General features: G+C 39.1%; 1 protein-coding gene across 2 annotated transcripts in view; it reads right to left on the bottom strand.

The window, feature by feature from the left end:
- Positions 1 to 25,425, bottom strand: part of LOC108434746 (FERM and PDZ domain-containing protein 4) — a 93,690-nt gene extending 68,265 nt beyond the window's left edge. For both annotated transcript variants that reach the window (XM_017710102.2, XM_037543125.1), the window contains exon 1: positions 25,008 to 25,425. In XM_017710102.2, the coding sequence (XP_017565591.1) occupies positions 25,008 to 25,048 (41 nt within the window). In that variant the 5' untranslated portion in view covers positions 25,049 to 25,425. The remainder of the gene's footprint in view (positions 1 to 25,007) is intronic.
- Positions 25,426 to 25,693: the final 268 nt, after the last annotated feature.

Below are 25,693 nucleotides of genomic sequence, written 5' to 3'. Positions count from 1 at the left end.
TTAGCATTTACATTAAGTTGCCTTGCATTATTCATTTGCAGAGAGGGTCTCCGCTCTTCAAGAGGACACATATAGCTCGCCACGTGGACGTCAAGCATGCAGGCGGCTGGATGTTAGCTGGGAGACATTTAGGTGCACCAAAAGCAGCCAGGCATTCCATAATGTAAGCATTTGACCATTGGATGCCTTTAACGTTATTTATTTATTTTCACTTGAAGAACTTTTATTTCACAGCTGCTATGAATGATTTAACTGGAATTAGAAGGGCCACACGGCATGGCCAAAGACATCACCGCAGCTCATGCAGCTCATGCAGCTCGAAGCTCACTTCTTGGCTGCATCACAAGTCCCATCACTTCTCTCAATCAGGGTCCGCTGTCAGTTTTAGCCCTTTTGCCCATCGCACAGCCAGAGTTTGAACTTGTAGAGCAGCTAAAGCCCTCAACTCCATCACTCTTGGCTGAGCAGCGAAAAACACCACATGTATTCCCAGACCTTTTGCCCCGACCTAGAGGGAGTCATAAATTAAACATCTTCACTCTTAGAAGTGAACATTCCGACTCTAACATGCTTCGCTTTTTATATGTTTGGTATGGGCTAGACTCTTGACAAGACAAGATGCTCAGGCTCTTAACGTAATGGCTAAAGCAACTGGATTTATGCAACTAGGGAGGCTTCTCTCTGGAACATTCTGTCTCACAGAGAGAGCAAAGGGAGAACCAAAGGGTCCTCAATCGCAAGCATGAACATTTTAGAGACATTCAGATGCAGCAAAAGGCAGAGAACTTAGTCAAGTAAATATCTGGTTCACTATGACCATATCAATTAAAATGTAGTCAATCAGCCAGTTTGGCATCCGAAGTCTTCTATAGTTCATATCACATCATAGTACATCAAATAACTGAAAAATGAACTAAAATGCATGTTTGTAATTTAGGTCATCTTTATTCAGCAGAATTGTGCTTGTATTTAAACGTTGCAAGTATTATAGAACTACTCTTGTTTCATAAATTTTGTATAGAAGCAAAAGTGCACTGTGGAAAATTTGGCCAATCAGGAATTGTTTTTCTCTATGGTTATAGATAGATAGATATAGCTTAGTGCACTCTCTCCTATTGATCAGGACTTCAGGAGTTCAATTGAAGATCTAACACATTAGATTACCTAACAGCATAATTACAACCCCAATTCCAATGAAGTTGGGATGTTGTGTAAAACATAAATAAAAACAGAATACGATGATTTGCAAATCCTTTTCAGCCTATATTCAATTGAATACACTACAAAGACAAGATATTTAATGTTCAAACGGACAAACTATATTGTTTTTTGCGAATATTCACTCATTTTGAATTTGATGCCTGCAACACGTTCCAAAGAAGTTGGGACAGGGTCATGTTTACCACTGTGTTACATCACCTTTCCTTTTAACAGCACTCAATACGCGTTTGGGAACTGAGGACACTAATTGTTGAAGCTTTGTAGGTGGAATTCTTTCCCATTCTTGCTTGATGTACAACTTCAGTTGATCAACAGTCCGGGGTCTCCGTTGTCGTATTCTGCGCTTCATAATGTGCCACAGATTTTCAATTGGAGACAGGTCTGGACTGCAGGCAGGCCAGTCTAGTACCCGCACTCTTTTACTAAGAAGCCACGCTGTTGTAACACGTGCAGAATGTGGCTTGGCATTGTCTTGCTGAAATAAGCAGGATGTCCCTGAAAAAGACGTTGCTTGGATGGCAGCATATGTTGCTCCAAAACCTGTATGTACCTTTCAGCATTAATGATGCCTTCACAGATGTGCAAGTTACCCATGCCATGGACAGTAACACACCCCCACACCATCAGAGATGCTGGCTTCTGAACTTTGCACTGATAGCAATCCAGACAGTCCTTTTCCTCTTTGGCCTGGAGAACACGACGTCCATGATTTCCAAAAACAATTTGAAATGTGGACTCGTCAGACCACAGGACACTTTTCCAGTTTGCGTCAGTCCATCTCAGATGAGCGCGGGCCCAGAGAAGCCGGCGGCGTTTCTGGGTGTTGTTGATATATGATTTTCGCTTTGCATGGCAGAGTTTTATCTTGCACTTGTAGATGGAGCGACGAACTGAGTTCACTGACAATGGTTTTCTGAAGTGTTCCTGAGCCCATGTGGTCATATCAGTTACAGAATGATGTCGGTTTTTAATGCAGTGCCACCTGAGGGATCGAAGGTCACGGCATTCAATGTTGGTTTTCTGCCTTGCAGAGATTTCTCCAGATTCTTTATGGACTGTAGATGATCAAATCCCTAAATTCCTTGCAATTGCACGTTGAGAAACGTTGTTCTTAAACTGTTGGACAATTTGCTCACGCAGTTGTTCACAAAGTGGATGCTCCCTTTCAGGGATGCTCACTTTATACCCAATCATGACGCTCACCTGTTTCTAATTAACCTGTTCACCTGTGGAATGTTCCAAACAGGTGTTTTTTGAGACTTTTCCAGTCTTTTGTTGCCAGTGTCCCAACTTCTTTGGAACGTGTTGCAGGCATCAAATTCAAAATGAGTGAATATTTGCAAAAAACAATAAAGTTTATCCATTTGAACATTAAATATCTTGTCTTTGTAGTGTATTCAATTGAATATAGGTTGAAAAGGATTTGCACATCATCATATTCTGTTTTTATTTATGTTTTACACAACATCCCAACTTCATTGGAATTGGGGTTGTACAAACTGACAAAGGAATCAACCAATCAAACCAATGTGTAACTGAAAAGGGTAAAAGATTTGCTAACATATCTCACAAGCTTCAAGTAAAAAGCTTGTTATTTGGAGTTATTTGGAGAAACTGAATCCTGGTCCACTCAGGTTTTATCTAATTTGATCACAGTAATTGGCCTTGTCCCATTGTAAGACAATAAAAAGGGACAGTAAAAACATACAGCAGTACTGTAAACCCAAGGAGCCAGCAGGCCCAACTGTAGTTCTGATGCACAGCGGAAGGTGGGCAAATATATAACCACTTTTATAAGACTGTTGTATCCTCGCTCAGCCAGCAGAGAGACACGATTTTCTCATTTAACAGCACAATGTTCAGTTTTATGAATACATGAATATTTTATGAATATTGTGTAACCCTCTGGCCTCATACATCAGGCAACTGCTGATCAGAAAGTGACAGCATGGTATTTGTTGTTTATCATTCTGCTTCTCATTACCGAACAGGAGCAGATGTGATAGTCCAGCTCACATCAGCGGACAAGTGGATCACTGGATCCTGCAGTTTATTTTGTAACAGGAAACAGCTGTAACCAAATTGTACAGTAGCACAATTCACACCACGGTTCTTGGTTGCTATCATGCAGATGAATGGTTTACATTGTTGGCTGATCATGCTTAGATACAGTATTACCTAGAATTATAATATGCAAAAGAAAGCTTTTAAAAATTTGTTAAGCAGGTTATTGTTATGCTGATACTTTCGTTTATAGGAAAATATGAAAGAAAATTAAATTGTTCAAAGAAAAAAATAAAATGAACATTTCAAATAATGATAAATAAGTTATTTTGTTATTCTACCTTTTTGGGTACCATTTCCTTGTATCACAGTTTTCACATCCCACTACTTTCCAGAGCAGAGGCCATTTGGGAATAGTGTGCTTGCGCTTTGGGACCAAGCACTTATAAGGTTATAGACATTACCTTAGCAACCACACCATAACACCACTGCAATGTCCTAGCAACACTTTAGCAATCACCAAGGACACCACAGCAATGACCTAGCAACATCTTAGGAACCACATGGGACACTATAGCAATGACCTAGCAACACTTTTGCAACCACTAAGAATACTATAGCAATGACCTAACAGCACCTTAGCAACTACCTGGGATACCATAGTAACAATGGTCTAGCAACACCTTACCAGCTTCTTGGGGTTCCATAACAACATCCTACTCCATGGAATAAAATAGCAATAGCCTGGAAGCACACTAGCAATCATCTGGAATAACATGGTAATGGCCTTGCAACACCTTAGCAACTACCTTGTATAACACAGCCATGGCTTATTAACATATTGGCAACCACCTGAAATAGATTAGCGACGGTTCAGCAACACCTTAAGCTCCCCCTGTATATCATAGCAGGCTAGCACAGCCTAGCAACCACATGGGCTGCAGTGCTACCCTCAACACTATACCAAGGGTGTCAATTATTCTGAAGGACACCGCACAAGTGTTAAAGTCCTCAGTTTGTTTTCTCACAGCAGTGTAAAAATAGATATAGCATGTTTTCTACTTGGCAGTTCTATAGTCATATTGTCACTGTCTGAGCAAAACCTGAAATTTCCAAAATGGTGAATTTATAGGAGAAAGAAAATACATTCTTAGCTTTGAATGGAAATTAATGGAATAAGTAATCAAGTATTTTTGGATTATTATCATTATTTCTCTGTTCTGCCTGTTCATCATGAAACTTTGAGACAAAGTAAAGGGTATCTTGCATTCTCAAATCACGTGATGATAATGAATAACAACAGAAATGGAGTGTAACAGTGATGCTTTACTTGGATTTTTATATTTTGTGAAATCCATTGTGGATCAGTGCTGTTGTGACATGAGGGGCAGTGTTTGGACATTCTGCATTTTCAAGTGCATAATACCTCCAGCATTAATTAGCAAACATCAGTGAATTCACTTTGAGCAGTCAAATGTAAACGAACACCCGCAGTCATATTATACCTTTTGATTTTCTAAATGAACATTAGTCACATATATAATACAATAATTATCCCATAATGTAATAAACCCCAAAACATAATATAATGTCATGCTTAACTTGATCAAAAATGCAATAAAACATAATAATGTATTAGGTATAATAAACATGAAAATGTCCTACATTCCCAATAAAAATATGAATAAAAAAATTATTACCTTATCAGTTAAGACCTTGTATTACATTATTGGGCAAATTATTACATTATTAGGTTGTATTAGAGTTTTGACCAAGTGTTAAATCTTATTACATTTCTGTGTATTTATTTGTATTTGTATCATTTAATTCTGTATTGTCCATTTACGCATACACTAATACCACCATGACAAATTCTTCATATATGTGAGTACATTCAGATTCTGAAAACCACTGCATACACAACGGCATCCAAGAACAAAAAGCAAAATAACAAAAAAGTGTGTGAAGGGAAGTCTGTTTACAGTTCGCTTATAATCTAACACACACACTTTGTTGTATTCCATAATTAAAGAGTTTCACTGCAAAGTGCTGTATATTCATCTGTAATTTTGGATAGCACAAGTGTTAGAAAAGGCTAACAGCATTTCACTAATAAAGATGGTACTAATCACAATATAAGATTGGCATTTCTTGCATGAATGAGGAAAACGAGAGAGAGAGGAGGACAACGGGGGGAGAGATAGTGGATCAGGAAGTGCAGAGAATTAGTAAGGTGGAAGTGAGGGCAGCTTTAAAAAGGATGAAGAATGGAAAGGCAGTTGGTCCAGATGACATACCTGTGGAGGTATGGAGATGTTTAGGAGAGAAGGCAGTGGATTTTTTAACCAGGTTGTTTAACAAAATCCTGGAGAGTGAGAGGATGCCTGATGAGTGGAGATGCAGTGTACTGGTCCCCATTTTTAAGAACAAGGGTGATGTGCAGAGCTGCAGTAACTACAGAGGTATAAAGTTGATGAGCCACACCATGAAGGTATGGGAAAGAGTTGTTGAAGCAAGGCTAAGGCGAGAGGTTCAGATCAGTGAGCAGCAGTTTGGTTTCATGCCCAGAAAGAGTACCACATATGCAGTTTTTGCGTTGAGAGTGTTGGTAGAGAAGTACAGAGAAGGTCAGAAGGAGCTACATTGTGTCTTTGTGGATCTAGAGAAGGCATATGATAGGGTGCCAAGAGAGGAACTGTGGTACTGTATGAGGAAGTCAGGTGTAGCTGAAAAGTATGTTAGGGTGGTGCAGGACATGTATGAGGATAGTGAGACAGTGGTGAGGTGTGAAGTTGGAGTGACAAATGGTTTCAAGGTGAAGGTAGGGTTACATCAGGGATCAGCTTTGAGCCTCTTCTTGTTTGCTATGGTGATGGACAGGTTGACAGATGAGGTCAGGCAGGAGGCTCCATGGACCATGATGTTTGCAGATGACACTGTAATCTGTGGTGAGAGTAAATAGCAGATGGAAGAGAATCTGGAGAGGTGGAGGTTTGCACTGGAGAGGAGAGGAATGAAGGTCAGTAGAGACAAGACGGAATACATGTGTGTAAATGAGAGGGAGGCAGGTGGAAAGGTGAAGATGCAAGGAGTAGAGGTCGTAAAGGTGGATGACTTCAAATATCTTGGGTCAACCATCCAGAGCAATGGACAGTGTAGAAAAGCGGTGAAGAAGAGGGTGCAGGCAGGATGGAGTGGTTGGAGACGGGTGTCAGGGCTGATGTGTGACAGAAGGATAGCAGCAAGAGTGAAAGGGAAGGTTTACAAGACAGCAGTGCGTCCTGCTATGATGTATGGTTTGGAGACTGTGGCTCTGTCTAAAAGACAGGAGGCTGAGCTGGAGGTGGCGGAGATGAAGATGCTGAGATTTTCGTTGGGAGTGACAAGGCTGGACAAGATTAGAAATGAGCAGATCAGAGGGACAGTGAAGGTGGAGCAGTTTGGAGATAAAGCCAGAGAGGCCAGGTTGAGATGGTTTGGACATGTGTTTAGGAGGAATAGTGGATATATTGGGCAAAGAATGTTGGAGATGGAGCTGCCAGGTAGAAGGAGAAGAGGTAGACCTCAGAGAAGGTTTATGGATGTAGTGAAGGTGGACATGGAGATGGTTGGTGTGAAAGTAGAGGAGGCAGTGGATAGGGCAAGATGGAGGCAGATGATCCGCTGTGGCGACCCCTAAAGGGAGCACCCGAAAGAAGAAGATTTCTTGTATGTATAAAGGCCACTCTAAGAAATGCATAACATGAAAAATAAACAAAACCCTTCAAATGAATCCTATTGTATCTCAGTTGGTTAAAGGGGAACTGATTAAAAAAATGTGTGTGTAATTCAATTGTTGAGATGTAAACAGTGTCTTTCATAGTGGTTTAATGTGAAATGTAACATAGAGAATTTTAACAGCTTGTAGATTTAATTACAGTGGTGCTGATAGGAACCAGAGGTTGTGATGTGCAAATACAGTCATTTTATATACTATTACTGGTAGCGCTTTATTTGAAATGGTCCTTTGTAGATGATTAATAAACCCTCAACAGATTATCAGTAACACATCAACAACATATCAGTAAAGCAACAGCAGTGCAGTATCTGAATACATTGAAGTAAATATCTTGTAGATGTTCTGTTGATACATTACTTACATTAAGTAGATGTGTTGTTAATATGTTACTTCCATTACGCAAAACCTAATATTACCCAGCCTTACTCCAAACCTACCCTAACCCTGGCCCTAATCCTAGCCCTAACATTAAACTCAACCCAAAACCTAATTTTAACTCTCATATGTTTTTCACATGTTACTGAAAGCCTGTTGAGTGTTTGTTTCATTTAAAAAGGACCACTCAAAATAAAGTGTCATCCTATTGCCTTACAACAACCTGCATGCACCTCTCTACTATGAAGGCAAAAACATTTTAGGCTAAAACCTTCTCAAAACTATCAAAACCCTATTCAGACGTCTGGCTCCTATGACCTTCACTGTGACAATACGTTTCTCTAGAAGTGAGCATTTTACATCAGAAAATCAGTGGTGTTTACCTTGAAAACATCACAGTGAGCCACAAAGAACTGATTGTACCAAAGCAAAGACAAATGATTCACTTATTCTCTGATGTTTTGGTTTGTAATGCGAGATCCTTTCATATATTACCTCATGTTGTTCAGAGGTACCGCTGTATTACTGTTTTGACATTTCATTTCAAAATCTTTTGACATTACGCCATGTTCTTTCCTCTCTTTTGCATCGAGACAATAAAGATTTTTTGAAGGAACACGCTATTACGCCACAGCAGCCAGCAGAGCCCATCAGAAATGATTTGATTCATCTCCTACCAGCCCAATGTCTAATTCAATTCATATCCACTGCAGGCTTTTGCCAGCAAAACAGCAGAGGAAAAACAAATCATCTCATTCACCTCATGTGTTCCTGAACCTGTATAACGACAGCCCGGTAAAGGTTGGCGTGGCACGGTGGAAAATGATATTGCCGGCTGCAGGTCTCGTGTGCAGCCGTGTCTGGTTTTTTGCTTGTGTGTGCGAGTGTGTGGGGTCATACGAGAACTTAGAAGATGACAGTGCAGACTGTCCAGAGCGCGTGTGTGTGTGATGGTGGTTCATAACAGCTGGCGGGGAGCCCACAACCCAATGCAGCAGAACAGAGTGTCCCAGCAAGCAGCCAGAGAGAGAGAGAGAGAGAGAGAGAGAGAGAGAGAGAGAGAGAGAGAGAGAGAGAGAGAGAGAGCAGGCCTCAGACTGAAAGACGATACCCCAGTGATAAGACTGCAATTGATCTCCCAACTAGAGTTTTAAAATCTATAACGCTCTTTTCTGAGAGGAATCTAACACTAACTCACAAGTTAATCATACAACTCGTTCTTTGATGGACTCTCTTGTTGGACAAATGTGCTGCATTTGAAGTTTAGAAATGCATTAGTGCTGGTTATGACATGAGAGATATTCTGCATAATACCTCCAGCATATATTAGCAAACATCAGTCAATTCACTTTGAGCAGTCAAATGCAAATGAGCACCCCCAGTCATATTATATGTTTTATATAATATTAGTCACATATATAATACAATAATTATCCCATAAAGTAATAAACCCAAAAACATAATGTAATGTTACTTTTAACTTGATCAAAATGCTTAGTTTAATATTGGGGAAAAAACATCAAATATAAGGCCATATGCAGAGGTGATACACAAATCATGTACTTGAGTTAAAGTAGAGACACCCAAGGTAAAATATTACTCCAGTAAAAGTAGAAGTTCTTACTCTAGACCTCAGATTAATTATGGCTCTGATGTCCTGTTATCATTTTTATAACAAGACTGGCTTCATGAACTCATTTTAGGTGAAAATCCTCCAGCGTCTCTCTTGGTAAACCAGTCTTTTAATAGAACGTCATTAATTAGTGACGCTGACGTCTATTAAAATTATCATAAGCACAAAACACTGAAGGTAAACAGTTTCCATCAGGGAGAACCGAGTGGCTCTGAAATCACTTTTACACACGAGCAAAGTTTCAGTTTCAGATTACTTTATAAATTAATTACAAGTTGAATAAAAACTGTCTTTAAACTCAGGATCACAGATGAGCTCCTTTACTATGTTGATCTGTAGGCGTCTGTTCATAAACATAAACCAGCCCAAACTAATTTACTATAAAATGAAAGTGTTTGTATGAATTCAGAAAAAGGGAAACATGCCAGTCACGACTGCACATGTGGACATATTTCTATATTGTGGTCTATTTACACAAAGTTAGGTTAGTTCATCATTTAGGTGACGCATGTGCTCCCAAATTTTTACACTGCTGCGCTGACGTTGAACCGTGTGTTGCACTGGATCGGTATGACCAACAGGTCAAAACAAGCTCAGAACAAAGTGACCGCTGGGCCCTGATTGGTGCTCTTGCTTTGCACTTCTTTTGTTTTGACATGTTACATTTTTATACACACAGAAACCAAAAGAAACGACAGATTTCTCAAAATGTGGTGGAGTAAAAAGTCAGATATTAGACTTTGTACAGATACATGAAAAAACTACTTAAGTACAGACCCTAATTACGTTTACTTAGTTACTGTCCACCACTGGTCATATGTTGTTTCATTTTTGTTTTTTCCAGTATGTTAAATGCACGAAATTAACAGTAGTGTACTAAAATGTGCAGAAGTGTGTTCACTTAGAAAATAAACAAAACAGAACCGGGGCCCAAAAATTTACCATATATCTGTATAAGTTCCCAATAATTTAAATTTTCCTGCTTTCCAGCCCTTTTGCTTTTTTCATTTTCAAAGAAAATGACAAAAATGGTAAACTGTTTATTTTACACAGGCTATATGCAGGACTAATATAATAAAACAATAGGCTTGGAAAACTATAACAGGGCAGCCATGTGTATATTAATAAGGGCATGTTCACACACAGAGGCTATGGAACTGTCCTGCGTCTGTGAATCCGTAAATTGCTTAGTATATATCTAGTGTTGGGGTGACAGTGCAAGTTAACATGTTACAGCAACATGATTATCCTGTAACAAAGTTCTGTATTGCATTACTGTTTGAATTACAGTTACTGACCTCATAAGAATTGTGTTTCTTGCATTACTCATATGTCTCCAGTAGTACAATATTAATGAAGCATTTAAATGCCCTCTGTATACCCACCTTGTCATGATTTGTATGCTACCTACAACAGCTGATCGAATCCTGCTGATATGAAACTAACAGATAAAGTTCTTCACCAACATCACCTAAACAGACCAGACTGTGTATTCATTCAGAAAGAGCTCTGTAAGCTTTACACTTTGTTCTTAATGATTTAACAGCAGTTTTGAACTGTTTCAAAGACTTCAAACAGCCTCAGCCTCATGTTGTGATCAAAATAAGTCCAAAGGCAGTATTAGTTGAGACAGGTCAGTGTACATGAAAGGATAAATGAATGAAATGTGATCATTTGTACATCATGTATGTAAGAAGCCAGTAGTATGAAAAAGAAATGTTACTAACTGGTAACAGAGATTTCAGACTAACATTTCTGTTCTGGAATAGTTCAGAATTATTACGTTTTAAGTTGCATTTCTTTGCCTTTTTTCAGTTCTGGCTTTAAGCACTAAAAGCAGTTGTTTTACGCCTCCAAACCACTGGAGGCCCACCAAGTATGTACAGTTGTATGAAAACAAAAAAAAAGAGTCTGGTCAAATTGACATGTTTTGTTGTTTTTCTAAGTGAAAATAAATTAATATATCCTCTACACACCTTAAGAAATAAAAAAAAAACAATATGGCATTTTTGCAAATTGTAGTGCACAGTTTCTGTTTACTTGCTGAATTTAACAGATTGTAAAAGCAAAAACATAGAATCTAAAATGTGCCAGAACTTTTGCACAGGCCACTTTGCATGTTTTATTTTTCGCATGTTTTGCTCATGATTGTACTTTTTTTGTTTCTGTATTTGTAGAAAAAGTGCAGAATCTAAAGATTATCTCATGTGTCCTGATTAAAATAATTTGATCTATACATGTTTGTAAAAGAATACAACTGGAGTAGATGGGGGGCCCTCAATATGGATGCTGCTTATGGCCCCCAAATGTTTAGAAATGGCCCTCCTGGCAGTCCTCAAGCGAGTTCAGAGACCTAATTAGGAACAAGTGTTTTACTGAATCTTCCTATTTGAATGAGGAAATACTGAATGTTAATTATTTGAACAAAAGATAAAGGTATTGATATTGTTATAAATAAAACAATAACATTTAAGCTTTTAAATGAATCTCTCAGCTTGAAAATATTTCAATATAGCTCAGATTAATATCCATTTCTATCAACTTGAGATGCAATATCAGCTGCTTTTTGTTGTTTCACCCAACATTCTCCTTGGCACCACACACATTTTTGAAGAAAAAAAACTTACAAATAAAAAGAACAGTAATTTCCTTTTGACACGTCCTCTTCCAACAAGCAATTAAGTGAACAGGTTAACACTGAATTACATTCACACAACCTCCTACTCATAAATACACATTAATGATCATGTTTGGTTGACTTCATTTCTGACTCATCAATCATCTCCACACTGACAATGAGCTAAACAAATGAGTCTCATCTACTGTCCAACTTCAGCCGCTTTATGTACTTATCTGAGCCTATTTGTTCTGACTGCAGCTGTATCTAAAACACGGCATGCTTCTGAATGGCCAGATAGTGAACACCATGGCTAATAGCATTAACCACGGGATTAGCATGGATAAAATGGCCATGATAAAAATGCCACAAGAACAGTCGGCCAGAGTGAGCTGCAGAAATACTTCATTACTTCATAATGTATTACTTCATAATGTATTTTCAAAAAAAAAAAAAAAAAATGAAGTGACAGATAATCTTAAGGAACTGATTATAAAGTCAAAATCAGTTTAAGAGTAATCAGCAACATCGGCCTGATTACAATGCCATTCAAAGTTTGCAAGGACCACTCAAAAATTTGGCATGATATAAAACCAATTTTCCTGCAGGTACAAGTATAAAATTATTCCATAATGATTCAAATATTATATACTTCTACAATTGTATATATGTTTTAAAGAATTAGTAGGAAGCTGAAAAAACTTGATGATTGATGATAATTGATGATTGATGAATTGTATAATTGTTTAGAAAGCTGCACAGAATTAACTCACAAAAAAAAAATAAAATATCCAGAATGCCTCATATGCAAAATGTGGTGACCAAATCTCGCTCAAATCAAATAGCCATTGTTAAGCCGTTACTGTGTCACTCCAGGTGGCCGCTAGGCCATTGCTGTGGTTTTCTAATTGTTGCTAAGGTGTTGCTAGGCTGTTGCTCTGTTATCCCAAGTGATCACTAAGGTGTAGCTAGGCCACTGCTGTAGTATCCCAGCTGGTTGCTAATATAGGTGTTCATGGTAGTATGTATGTGAATCTGTATGTAATGTCTGTAAGGGGCAGTCTGAGAGATATCAATGTCATTGTTCCATGGATACTTTGAACTGTAAAAAACCATCCGTTTGCATCTTGATATCTAGCTTATAACATTGCAATCTACACTGAATAGCAATTATTGACAAATGAATTGCAAAATTTTGAACAGTAGCATAAAACTGAGGACCAAGGCTAACATCAAGAATCAGCAAGAGTGAATCAGCAAGAGTGAATCAGTAAGAGTGAATCAGCAAGAGTGAATCAGTAAGAGTGAATCAGTAAGAGTGAATCAGTAAGAGTGAATCTGAATCAGGGGCTGTGACTAAATGTTTTGCATTCATGCTTTTTAGTGTCTGGGTCTCCATGAAAAAATGACCAAAGATAAATTTCTTCCCTGCAGTTTACAGTGGCAGCAAGGATGGACATATCAGCTTCCAAAGGCCAATTAATGTCATTTTAAGTACAGCTGGAGAATAAAAAGCCCAAGAGGGAGTGTCTCTTTTCATGATAAGTTAAAACAAGGCTACCATTAACAACTGCATACACAGTTGTACATACAGTTGGTTACATATCAATTTGCTTCATACATTTGGAAAACAAAAATAATCCAGAATGGCTCTAGAAGGCTTTTGCTGTGAGAAACAGAGACCGGTCATAGTGAGTGATCATTCAAAAGGAAGCGGATGTGGAATGCCATAGCATGAAAGCATGATGGCATCAGATAACAAAGCTGCAACACTTGACTTGAGTCTATTGATTAGAAAACGTATAGTGTCTAACCAGTCCATCCAATATGCAGTCAGGGGTGAATTCAATATCCCTTCCAATGGCGTCTGTGAGCTACTGCTCTGGCAGATGGTTCCAGTTGAAACCAGGGTGATACAGGCCTTGTGATTGTATTGAGCCGTGGTTTGGGAGAAACAAGAAACTTTAGCCTAGCCTCTTAATGGAATACCTGCAAAAGACCCCAAATTTCTCAGTCATAGCAAGCCTTCCAGCTGAATTAAACCCTAGTGTAGACAATCTTTGTGTAAACTGCAACACTGTAGGCTATAAAACATCATTGACTCCATATGAGGCTCCAGACAAAAGTGTATAGATGTAGAACTTTACATCTATATACAATCTTAAAACTTTTTTGGACGTAAACTACTGTGCAAAAATGAATGACCACTCTGCGCTATGTACCTCAGTTATTAATTTTTCAGGAGATATTTCTGAAGATATTAGATACAATATAATCCACATGCATTAGACGAGGAAAGAGAACCACATACAACACATTCTCCATCAATATAAAAAACCTTTTCCCCATGCAAAGAACCCACCCTTTAATCTTGCAAATGGGTGATGAGTCACAACTTTTGAGTGTGGATTTCAAAAGCTAAGATTTTCTGTGTTTGACTTTGTTTTCTGGATATTCTGTTCTCAGAACAGTGGACTGACCTCTCCAGAGTCCAGACTGAATGTGTTTGGGATTATTTAAGTCATAAGAAGCAGAAATGCAACCAACTTCTAAGACTAAGCTTTGGATGTGTGAAAAACATCCCTTCAGATTTCTTTCACAAACTGAAACTGAAAGCAAGTCTTCTTTAAAAGAATGTAATAAAGGCATAGTGGACACACTAAACAGCGATAAAATGACACTGAAATAATTTTAACTATTGCGTGATTCTCAGTTAGATATGGGTTTTCTCCTTTTTGCAGTGACTGGAAATTTAAAAAAATTACATCTTGCATTGGAAGTGAGTTTCACATATACAAGCAATTTCAATTCTACATTAATATTAACGCTGCTTTTATTAGACAAATGAAAGTATGCTGTCAGTTGCTATTCTTTTCAAAAACTCTTTACATCCAAAATTGTTACAAATGGATGGACAGCATTTTGGAATTTTCTCTGGTGAACTGATTTAGTGACGCACTCTGCCCCAATGAAAACAGAGTTTTTAAATCTTTTGCATCTACAACTACTGGGATTTTGTCAGATACATTAATGCATACGCAAGGGTATGAATATGTTTCACTTGTAGCCTTGCTTGAAAAATGTCTCTATGCTAAAATAGTGGTTTGTGGGGGTTAATTTACAGGTCTCGCAGTCTTTTCCTGTCAAAGGCAGTTATTGGCCTTGTTAAGAGAGATAATAAGAGGTCTGTGAGACTGCCTCACGCCTAATGCCAAAGCAGGTCTTGAACACTTTTGTAACTTTTGTGAATCATTGAAAGAATTCGAATTCTAAAGTGGTGATGAGTGGAAATGTGGGTTAATTAGTCCTTTGCCTGTTTTGCTGGGATGAGAAAACATACTGTTATGGTCGCAGGACTTGCCAAGAATCCAACCTGGTTTCATGGGCTATACGTACCTATGACCACTTTTTTTGCGGAGCCACAAATAAATACCCTCGAGTACGTTTTGCTGCACTTTTGAGAAACAAATGTCCACTGGGGGCACTAAAGAGAAGCTTACACTTTAATGTAACATTGTGATTATTTTGCCTTTGAAAATGACTGTATTTGACGTTTTGATTCTTTTTTTAAGCTGTCAGTCATCAGCACTATTTTAATGATAAAAAGTAGAATAATTTCAGAGCGCCTGTGATGTCTGCCGGTTCGTGAGTGGGCAAAGCACGTAACCCTAGCTAATGCCGCCTCTAACACAGCTGCAGGTATGTAGCTACAGCTATAGCTGGGGCTGTTCTCCTGTAACGTTAGTTTGGTGGATAAATCAGATTGTGTACTTTCTGCCTACCAAGCAGAGGTTCCCATAACCTTTTGCCTGAAGATATAGGGGGACAGGGGTACTGTCTACTGATTTAGGGGTGATTTATCTAGCTAGCCTCCTTCAATTATGTGTCCTACAGTATGTATACCCGGGGTGTCTGCTGAGCTGATAAGAGATCAGGCTGCAAGAATCTGTTAATGTGAGTTGACATTTGGTTCCATTGACATCTATGAGGAGAAAATCAGCCAGACTTTTGCACCACAACTGCGAATTCCCATCAGGCAAATGTTATACGGACATCCTAATGAACTGGCTTAAACAGAGGTTCCACAGTAGAAAAAATTACCTGGCATTACCTGAGGGAGTAAAAAGCTAAATGTATTTAAAAATCTTTAGGGTACTTTAAGGTATTTTAAAAATGTATACATTTAGCTACACTGCAAAATGCATTTCTACATTACATCACAGATACTCACATATCATCCCAGTGAATTAGCCTTTTGTTGGAAATCATATTTATATCTATTTTAAACTCTGAAATAATGAGCACACCACAGCCACTACCTTCCAGTCACAACATCTCAGAATGCTCTCTAAAAGCCGTGGGTCACGTGAGGTCACACACTTGCTGAATGTGGCCTTCTGTACTTTGTAGTTAATACTAACTATATATACTCCACACATAGTTATAAAGCAGCCATGGACACGACTGTCTGACCTAACTGATTCTTCATGGAGTTATCTTTACTATGGATGAAAGAAAACCATTTATGGATCATCATGGTCTTTATATAGAGAGACCACTATCCAGAGCTAAAAAAGCTGACATTTTCTTTTCTTAAGCATTTACAAGGTCAGCGCATTACTCACCCGGCATTGTTCTAAAATCTGTCACATGCTTACCAGAGCATGTCAATGGCCAAGTCACTTATACACAACCACTCCCTGTGCTTGGTTCTGTTAAAAACCAAGTTCAGGTAAAACCGAAACAGCATCTCTCTCATGTATACCAACTCAAACCAGGACTATCTTGGAATTCTTCGTGTACAGTAGGCTGCATAATTATTGGCACACTTATCAAAAATGGTAAAAAAAAAAGAAGAGAGGAATCTAACCTTTAACCCTGTGAACTGCAGATCTGTACAGATGCAAAAGGCCCACATGCACTGGTTTTTGCCACATGACATTGTAAAAATGTTATCACACATTTTGTGCTCTTCATGTTAGGAAAGTTATCACGTGTGAAGAAATGTGATCACTTGTAAACATAGTTTTTGCACAGCTCACATTTGAATCATATGTGATGTTTCTGTAAGGGTGATAAAATTAAATTTGTTGATTTTATGCACATGTTGACAGACCATTACTGTTTGTTTGCTAATTATAATAATATAATTAAAACATGGCCTGTGTAAAAGTTATGGCACTTTTTATATTTCATGTTTTTTCCCCCCATATATTAACCTCAGCAAATAACAAATTCTTCATTAAAAAATTCTTAATTATTGCCCTAACAGTGGATATATATGGGCATTTTCAGTCTATTTTTATAGCCATTGTCTTTTTTTACAGCCTTTTTCTAATTTCTTTTGTGTATTCTCTAATTTTCTCCATGTTGATGAAAGAATATCTTGTCTATAACATCATTCTATGCATACTATACTAATGAATGTATTGATAATGATGATGTACTATTTTTGGAATACTGTTGCATGAGATGTTGTGCATTTTTGGATGCAGCTAGAATTTGGTCTTTGTGTAACACAAGAAGTCATGGATAATGACTTAAGAGCTCCTGAACACTCTGGTGAACTCAAAAAAAGTGAAATAAAAATATGAACACGCTTCACTTCTCAGTTACATTTTGTTCATAAGATTTTCCAGTGGCAAATATTTTTTTATTGCATTTCTAAGTTAAACACTGTATTTTTATCTGAAAATCAGTGGCAGAATGCAGGGAAGGTCTTTGAGCTAGCTGAGAATTTTCACTCAGTGATAGGTCAAGGAAAAACAGGATTTTTATCGTTTAAAGGGTAACTGGGCTTAGTATGGCTAGGTACAAGAATTATCAAAGGAAAAAACAGCTTTAGCTTTGTGTGAAAGAGAATTATGCCCTCAGAGCTGTCTATTGAGGCCAGACACAGGGATAAAGAGTGGCAGTCAATGCTTGCAAACTCGCACTGAAAGAGACACAGAACAAACAGATGATGCACAGAGACCTCCAGTAAAGCACATCTCATGCACTTTATTGCCAAAAGTATTCACTCATCTGCTTTCACACGTATATGAAATTGAGTGACATCCCATTTTTAATCCTTTCATTGGAACTAAGGGGCCGAGCCCAACTCCTGATAAACAATGCCACACCATAATCCCCCCTCCACCAAACTTTACACCTGGCACAATGCAGTCAGACAAGTATCGTTCTCCTGGGAATGCCACACCCAGACTCATCTATCGGATTGCCAGACAGAGAAGCATGATAAGTCACTCTAGAGAACATGTCTCCACTGCTCTAGAGTCGAGTGGCGGCGCTTTACACCACTGCATTCGACACTCTGCATTGTGCTTGGTGATGTAAGGCTTGGATGCAGCTGCTCGGCCATGGAAACGCATTCCATTAAGCTCTGTATATTGCTCTTGAGCTAATCTGAAGGCCACATGAAGTTTGGAGGTCTGTAGCGATTGACTGTGCAGAAAGTTGGCGACCTCAGCATCCGCTGACACCGCTTCAATATCATTGCTGTGATGTCTTGTATCCCCATTTATGTTGTTTTTTCTTTTCTTTTTTGCATGATTTAAACCAACATTACCCTTTCCATTGTGTTAAAATTTCCTGATAAATGGAGTGAGCCGAAATTATTTGGAAAACAATACTGCTACATTAACTTCCATTACAAATAAAATTGGAAATACATTTCATTCCAACAGCAATGATACGCTTTTGATAAACGTGCATCTTAATAGAGATTGCGTGTAGTTGACATATACTAAACAGTCATTACTTCTGTCATTTCTACCATTTTTGTATATTTATTCTCTGCAACATAAAACTACATTCACAACAATTAATTCATCAGATTCAAATCATAATAAAATATCTTCTCTTCCACTTGTGATCACTGAATGAAAGTTTGGCAGAATTTATTATAAGCTACAAATCAGCAATTATTAATACAGCCCTGCACTATGCTGTTGTTACTACATCATTACTATGTAATTAAGTATGTCATTATGTAATTACATTTGAAAAGTGCAGGAAAACCGCACTAATAACTCTCTATTACCAAAGCTTTACAAAGAATTTAGAAAACCGGCCCCAGATCAGCACAGCATGGTAAGCTGTGCCTGAGTTGATATTCATGCACGCAATGCCATCTGCCCTGACCTTTATATGCTAGCCTGCAGCACCCTTTAAGCCATAGCTGTTTAGACCAGTGATACCATCTAGAGCAGAAGAGATCTCATAGAGGCCATTATTAACTACACAAAAGGGAATGAGGACAAGTGATGAAAAAGAGCCGAATACACTCTTCTTTAATTTACTTTGTGGAGCGTCCAAAGCGAGTAGTACCTTCACCTTGCCTTGTTTTCTTTCAGTTATTAGTCCAGATGGTGTGCAGTCTAAAACAAACAAGTTCAGTGGTGGCATTTGACTCTGAAAGCTTCAATCAGGTTGAGAGATTTGAGAGATTGAGAGATCCTCTGGCCCAACATTCCTGCTGGATCCAGCGTTTGACCTTATCCTTGCTTTCAGGGTCGGGGTTGGGGTTTGAGACAGATGGCCGAGAAAAAAATGCCTCTCTTGATAAGTCAGTCACATAGAACGGTCAGCAAACAGTCCATTCAGCATGTGTCCAAAGACTGCTGAAATACTGTGCTCAAGTAGAAGTCTTTAATCAAACATGACTATGCTGACGAAGCCTTAGAATCAGAAACAGATGTCTTTATTCTTTGCTAATTCAGAGGGTAACAAGTACAAATAAAGGAAGGCTTGACCCAATAAGAATAAGGGAAAATGTATAATTTCAATAATCCCTTCATTCAAATCTCAAATAGACTTGGCTATGTGGTTTCTGACACTGAATGATGGGCAAAAGTGGCTTTGACATGAGTGCAATTACTGCTTTAATGCTTGAACTTGTTAACAAAGGACAGACTGCAAAGGTCTCCCTCTACCACATGATGCTATCAATCTGGGGGGGTGAAGGCTAGCATGTGCTTCCTCCAAGACACGTGAAATGTCACTGCATTCACGAACTACTGCTAACGCAGGTTCAATGGACAGTTCAACGTGCTTGGAGGAGAATGCTAACTGCCAATGATGGGTGGGAGGTGGATGAAGGTCATCCTGCCCACTCAAGGAAAAGCAAAGCCAGTTATGCTCTCTTGGGCTCCTGGACATGGATGGTTGTGAGATTGTTGGGGTTCAAACACGATCTCCCAACAATACAGCCAAGGCTTAAGATGGCTGTGCCACTATAGAACATTCAAAACCATGACGATCTAGATCTGCAATTTGCATGGATTAGCCCCATACCTACACATTAGACTTTAAGATAACAGCTCATCTTAAAAGTACATTAACACATTTTTATAATGTGCTGTTCTTGCACAGGTGGGGAATCAAACCACACACAAACAGGTGCACAGGTGGGGAATCAAACCACAAGTCCACACAACAGAAGACACTGGTGTTATTGACTACACCATACCAACCCTATGAAAGTAGTCAGACAAGAAAAAAGCTAATTTTACAAATTTAGACCTCTATCAGGCACTGAAGGTTCTATGAAATATCTTACGATCAGCAGTAAAACCTGAAAAAACGCTGCTGGCAAGTCTAGAAGGCTTTGTCCTCTTGTTCTACTACAAGACTTTTACCTCACTGATGGGAGGAATCCAATAGTGCAACACCCCTGGAGCAACTTTCAATGTATCTTGATCAAGTGCCTCCGTCAAACACTCACTCTGCACCTGTGGACTCCACAGCCTGTAGGCTTGAGGACTATTTTCTATCTTGCCTGGCCAAGAATCAAATGAGTGTGGATTCAATCTGATTACGCCTGCACTGAAGCCTGGTTGATTGCCTAATTCAAGGAATGTTCATCTTCATCTCAGGCCTCTTTAAAGCAACAGCTCAGTCAGATAAATCTAACATAGCTATCAATAAATAAAACAAACAAAAACAATTTAGCATTATGTGAATGGCATCATCACAGTTGGTGGCTAATAGCTTCCACTCACTATTAGCTCAATTAGCACATTCAGTAGAGTTATTCCTCAACAGAGTTGCAGGCCCAAACAGCAGTCTGAGGTTTGCTAATCAGCATGTGAGAGCAAGAGAGGGCAAGCGCTCTGAAAGGCAATTAGGTCTTCTTCACTAAAATGAGAAAAGGGCAGAATTACAATGTGGACATATCATTTTTCAATATTAGACATTTCTTCTCTTTTCTAATGAAGAGAATAATAAAGATTTAAAGTTGTCATGCATAAAACATTATGGTAACAATAGCAAATTGGACTTTCTCATACAGAATCTTGGCTAAGCTGAACATCAGTAATCAACCAAAAATATTACACATGTAACAAAACTCATTTCCCTCCCAGAAGTTAAGCAACCACCACTTTCTTCACACTTCACTCTTGAGAACACAATGACTGTCTGAATCAATCTCAAATAGAGACGAACAGACAGATAAACAACTTGAAAGAACACTGGGACTCCAAACAGGGATATAAATCATTCCTGTGATCAAATGGTTTCTTGTTGTTTTTACTGTTGAGGGATTGTCATATTATGGCAGTTTGAATCTTCGTAGTGCTGGGCAATACATAAACCATATGACCAAAAGTATGTAGACAGCATTCTTAATCAGCTCCGGCATTTCTGCCACACCCATTATTAACATGGGCATACAATCAAGTACATTGTACAGTCATGCAATCACCAAAGACAAACACTGCCAATAGTTCACTGCAGATGCAAAACAAATCTTAGATTAAACAGCCATTGAATATCGCCGGTTCGATCCCCAGAGCCGACAGCACATGACTGAGGTGTCCTTGAGCAAGACACCTAACCCCCAACTGCTCCCCAGGCGCTGCGGATTGGGCTGCCCACCGCTCCGGGCAAGTATACTCACTGCCCCCTAGTGTGTGTGTGCTCACTGGAGTGTATGTGTTGTTTCACTTCATGGATGGGTAAAATGCAGAGGTGAAATTTCCCCATTGTGGGACTAATAAGGGTCTCTTAATCTTAATCTTAATCTTAATCTTAATCTTAATATATAAAGACTAAATAAATACAAGAAGGCCCCTCAGTCCAGATCCTGACATTATAGTAAAAATAATTAAAAGCCCCCTAATGCCAAAAATGTCCAGAAACTGAAAGGGGAGGAAAATAATATGCTGTTTCATATTTGTTTAGAATGAATCATTTTGTTTACATTTTCACCGTTCAAAGCACATAAAAAAGTGCAAGCTATGTCTCATTTCTAAGACATTCATTTAGCTTAGAACAGCCATTATCAGAAAGCAGGGGTTCAATGGTTGTATTAATACAAATATACGAAATTAACACAAATAGCTAATCAGCCAATCACATGGCTGCAATTCAATGCATTTATGCATGTAGAGGTGGTCAAGACAACTTGCTGAAGTGCAGACCGAGCATCAGAACGGGGGAAGAAAGGGGATTTAAGTGACTTTGAACGTGGCGTGGTTGTTGGTGCCAGACGGGCTGGTCTGAGTATTTCAGAAACTGCTGATCTACTGGGATTTTCACACACAACCATCTCTAGGGTTCACAGAGAACAGTCCAAAAAAGAGGAAATATCCAGTGAGTGGCAGTTGTGTGGATGAAAATACTTTGTTGATGTGAGAGGTCAGAGGAGAATGGGCAGGCTGGTTCGAGATGATAGAAAGTTAATAGTAACTCAAATAACCAACCAAAATCTCTGAGGAAAGTTTCCAACACCTTGTTGAAAGTATGCCACAAAGAATTAATGCAGTTCTGAAGGCAAAAGGGGTCCAACCTTTTACTAGCAAGGTGTACCTAATAAAGTGGCTAACATAAACAATATCTCATAACATGATACTTTTCGATGATACTATGACATTGAGTTTCTTCAGTGTTGTCTAGCCCTACATGCAGAGATGTCTAGTTTGTGACACACTATGTCAACCATACTTAGTTGGTTTGGGTATAAAATGTTGGAATGTGAAAACTTGTTTGTGTGCTTTAACAGGCAGTCTGGTCTTCTTCTCAAAATCAGAGTGGCTTTCTTTTGGAGAACAAAAATATGTGTCTTCAATTTTTAGTCAATTTTCAATTCAAAGAATCATCCTGTTTGTGCTCTGCAAATACTGTAGCAACAGTTATATTTCTTGTTGAGTTTAAGTCTTGAAATCACAAAAGGAAGATTGTCTAACTAGACATCTATGTACATACAACAACATGAGCTCTTCCATCGTTCAGGACTTCAGGAGTTGAACTGAAGGCCTAATGTTTCATAGTAAGCACGAACATAATTAGGAATTGACAGTGGAATCAACCAATGTTTTGACTTCTAGGAGTGGGACAAATGTGAGAAAATCATCACTCTACACCTCTTATATACTGTATGTCATTGGCTGTGAATATGAGCTGTTTTGATTTCAGTCAGTGGAAAATGTTGCCAGCTTTATGCCAGGGCTCTTTACTGAAAGAGTCACCTTAAAACTGATTTTCTCCTCTCTCTCAAAGATGAAAGCTTTAAGTACTGTTTATCTGATGGTGGCAGTTTTGGTGGTCCTATAGGTTTTTTTGAAACTCTCATTTTCTATTGACTGTCCTCTTCCTTATGGAAATGGATTATCTTATATCTAACCTCCTCAAAAACATCTCCTGGGTAATGAATAACTACTCATTTTGACTAGAAAATCAACTAAATGAAGGGTGGTCTCTGACTTTTGCACAATACCACACAATGCAAAATACATATTAAGATCTGTTATAAGATTCATTTAATGCATATAATTAAATTCAAAATCGGCAAAACAGTTTAAAGCAGTCTCGTAGTTTAAATAGTTATAGTTCCTGTTCTGACAGTTGAAAACATGTCCCAGTTACTCTAGACTTGGTCAACCTGAGTAGAATTAACGCTGATGACTCTGATCTGTCCTCCATAACTGCCTGAAAAAACAACAGGAGAACCATGGAAGCTATTTGCAAATCCATAGTCATAACCAGTCTATCAGCAAATGACCCAAATCTATCAGCAAATTGACAAATTCAGAAAGAACAGTCCTACTTTGCTGTTATTTTGAAAGGTCTTTTATTCAAAGCCACAGCTTCCTATAGGTCCTATAGAGCAGCATCTACCACTCACTGCAACCAATGTCCACATCCCCCACCACACTCTGCTGAGCTCCATGCGTGAGCATTTCAAAATCCCTCAATCTTTTTTCTTTTAATATCAAGCCTTATTCCCTGTGTTATTGTGGGCTTTTTTTCCTCTTTTCTCTTTTCCCTACCGCCCCTTCCCCCCTCTTCCCCTCTCTTGTTGATAGACATGCGGAGAACATGCCGCTCTCTCATCCAGCGAGCGAGGCAAGCCATGGATGCAGCGGTGATCACAGAGCCAAATCCCTTAGGAGGATTATCTGGCCTCAAATCAAGAAAATCGTGCAACTTTAAGGGTTGTGTGGAGCTGTGGGACTGCCATTCGGGTGAAATGATTTTTTATACGCTAGCGTTTGCATACCAACATTAGCTATGGAGGGAAGTAATAATCTTCCCTGTCTGACTGCTTAACTAGTGACTACAACTTAATAATTGTTGAAGTGTTCAATGAAATGATCCAGTCTCATAGAACAGGTGACACTGGTTTGCAGAGTAGCTATATTTCTAACCATTCTTGCTGGATTTTAGGCTCGAAAAAGCTTAGAAATAAAAGGTTTTCAATCAAAATGGTCCTTTCATAGCATCTTATCAGTGTCCTATCAAAACTTCATTTATTTCAGTTTTTCAGCTTGAAAACACACATTGACCTTCAAATTGTTTTTACATTTCATTTCCATTTTGTTTCAAATGGACCAATAGAAACGGCCCCAAAGGACTTGCGCATTAAAAAGTGCATTAAGCTTAAAACATTTAAAGCATTTTAAGTTTTTGCATCTTGAATTGCTTCAATTTTAGAGACACAAGGTTTTCTATATTGTGATTTTAAAATAATGCAACAAAAAGTTAATTAATGTTAAAATAGTAAAATAATGATGAAACATTCCCAAACACTTGCCAACAATATTTTGTTCCTGGTCACAGTGTCATTAACCTCAGCTCTGGCTTCCACTATCATTTTCCACCATCCCTGTCTGTCAAACTCCCAAGAATCCTCTTCCACAGCACCCCTAAAACCACGCGTGGTTCACCCGTGCCACCTCTGAACTTTTCTGGCTCACTCCACCGAGCTCAGCCTTAGTCATGAATCGCTGGTTGTGCTCCCTAATCCCTTGAGAAATCTCAAACATCCCGCACATCCGACCCCACAGTGGACATGTGCTTAGTAAGCTTAAATCTCCCGTCCATCTCCTGACCCATGGGTAGAAAAAAAAAATACGCAGAGAGGGCTTTACACTCACCCTGACAGTTTAGCCATTTTCGAGAATCCGAACACATCCATACAGCTGTCCGGACAAGAAACTAATAATGAAGCCCTCTGTAGATCCAGGTGAGGTCCCCAATCCCTTATCGCTAGCGTGATTCCAAATCCCAATATTTGGACTTAACTCTCCATGGCTGCACTTGACCGCTTTCCCAGGATGAGGGCTAATACAGATCGGAAGCAAATCAACCAAAAATCAGGGACCGTCCCAGCAGTTGCTGTCCAAAGCTGGACTTTCCTGCGGCCAGCACGTTAACGCCTAGCATCCCTCCTCCTTCCATCACTAGCAAGCTGTGTGGAGTAAAATGAGCTGGAGCGGAGCAGCAGTTAACAACAGCTTTGAATAAGCAGCGCAAGCGAGGTAGAGAGAGAGAGTGAGTGAGCCTGGAGGTGGGGGGAGGGGAGGGGTCCAAGAGAGGAGTGGAAGGAAAAGGAGGAGAAAAGAGGAGGAGGGTGGAAGGAATGGCAAATTAGCCATAGATGCCGCCGCTACTTGAGCCCAGATGAATGCTGACTCCTTCTCCCCTGTGAGCCCTTCACCCCTGACTCCCCAGGGGATAGGTGGGCAACGAGGGTGAGTCGCAGTGAAGGGGTGGGGTAGAGAGAGAGCGAGAGAGAGAGCTGACTCTGCAGTAGAATGCTGGACGGCTGCTGGCAGGGGAG

This window comes from Pygocentrus nattereri, chromosome 12, assembly GCF_015220715.1.
Source record: "Pygocentrus nattereri isolate fPygNat1 chromosome 12, fPygNat1.pri, whole genome shotgun sequence".
In the NCBI taxonomy this organism is placed as follows: domain Eukaryota; kingdom Metazoa; phylum Chordata; class Actinopteri; order Characiformes; family Serrasalmidae; genus Pygocentrus; species Pygocentrus nattereri.
The sequence above is the reverse complement of the archived record's forward strand: the minus strand, read 5'-3'. Positions and strand labels throughout refer to the sequence as shown.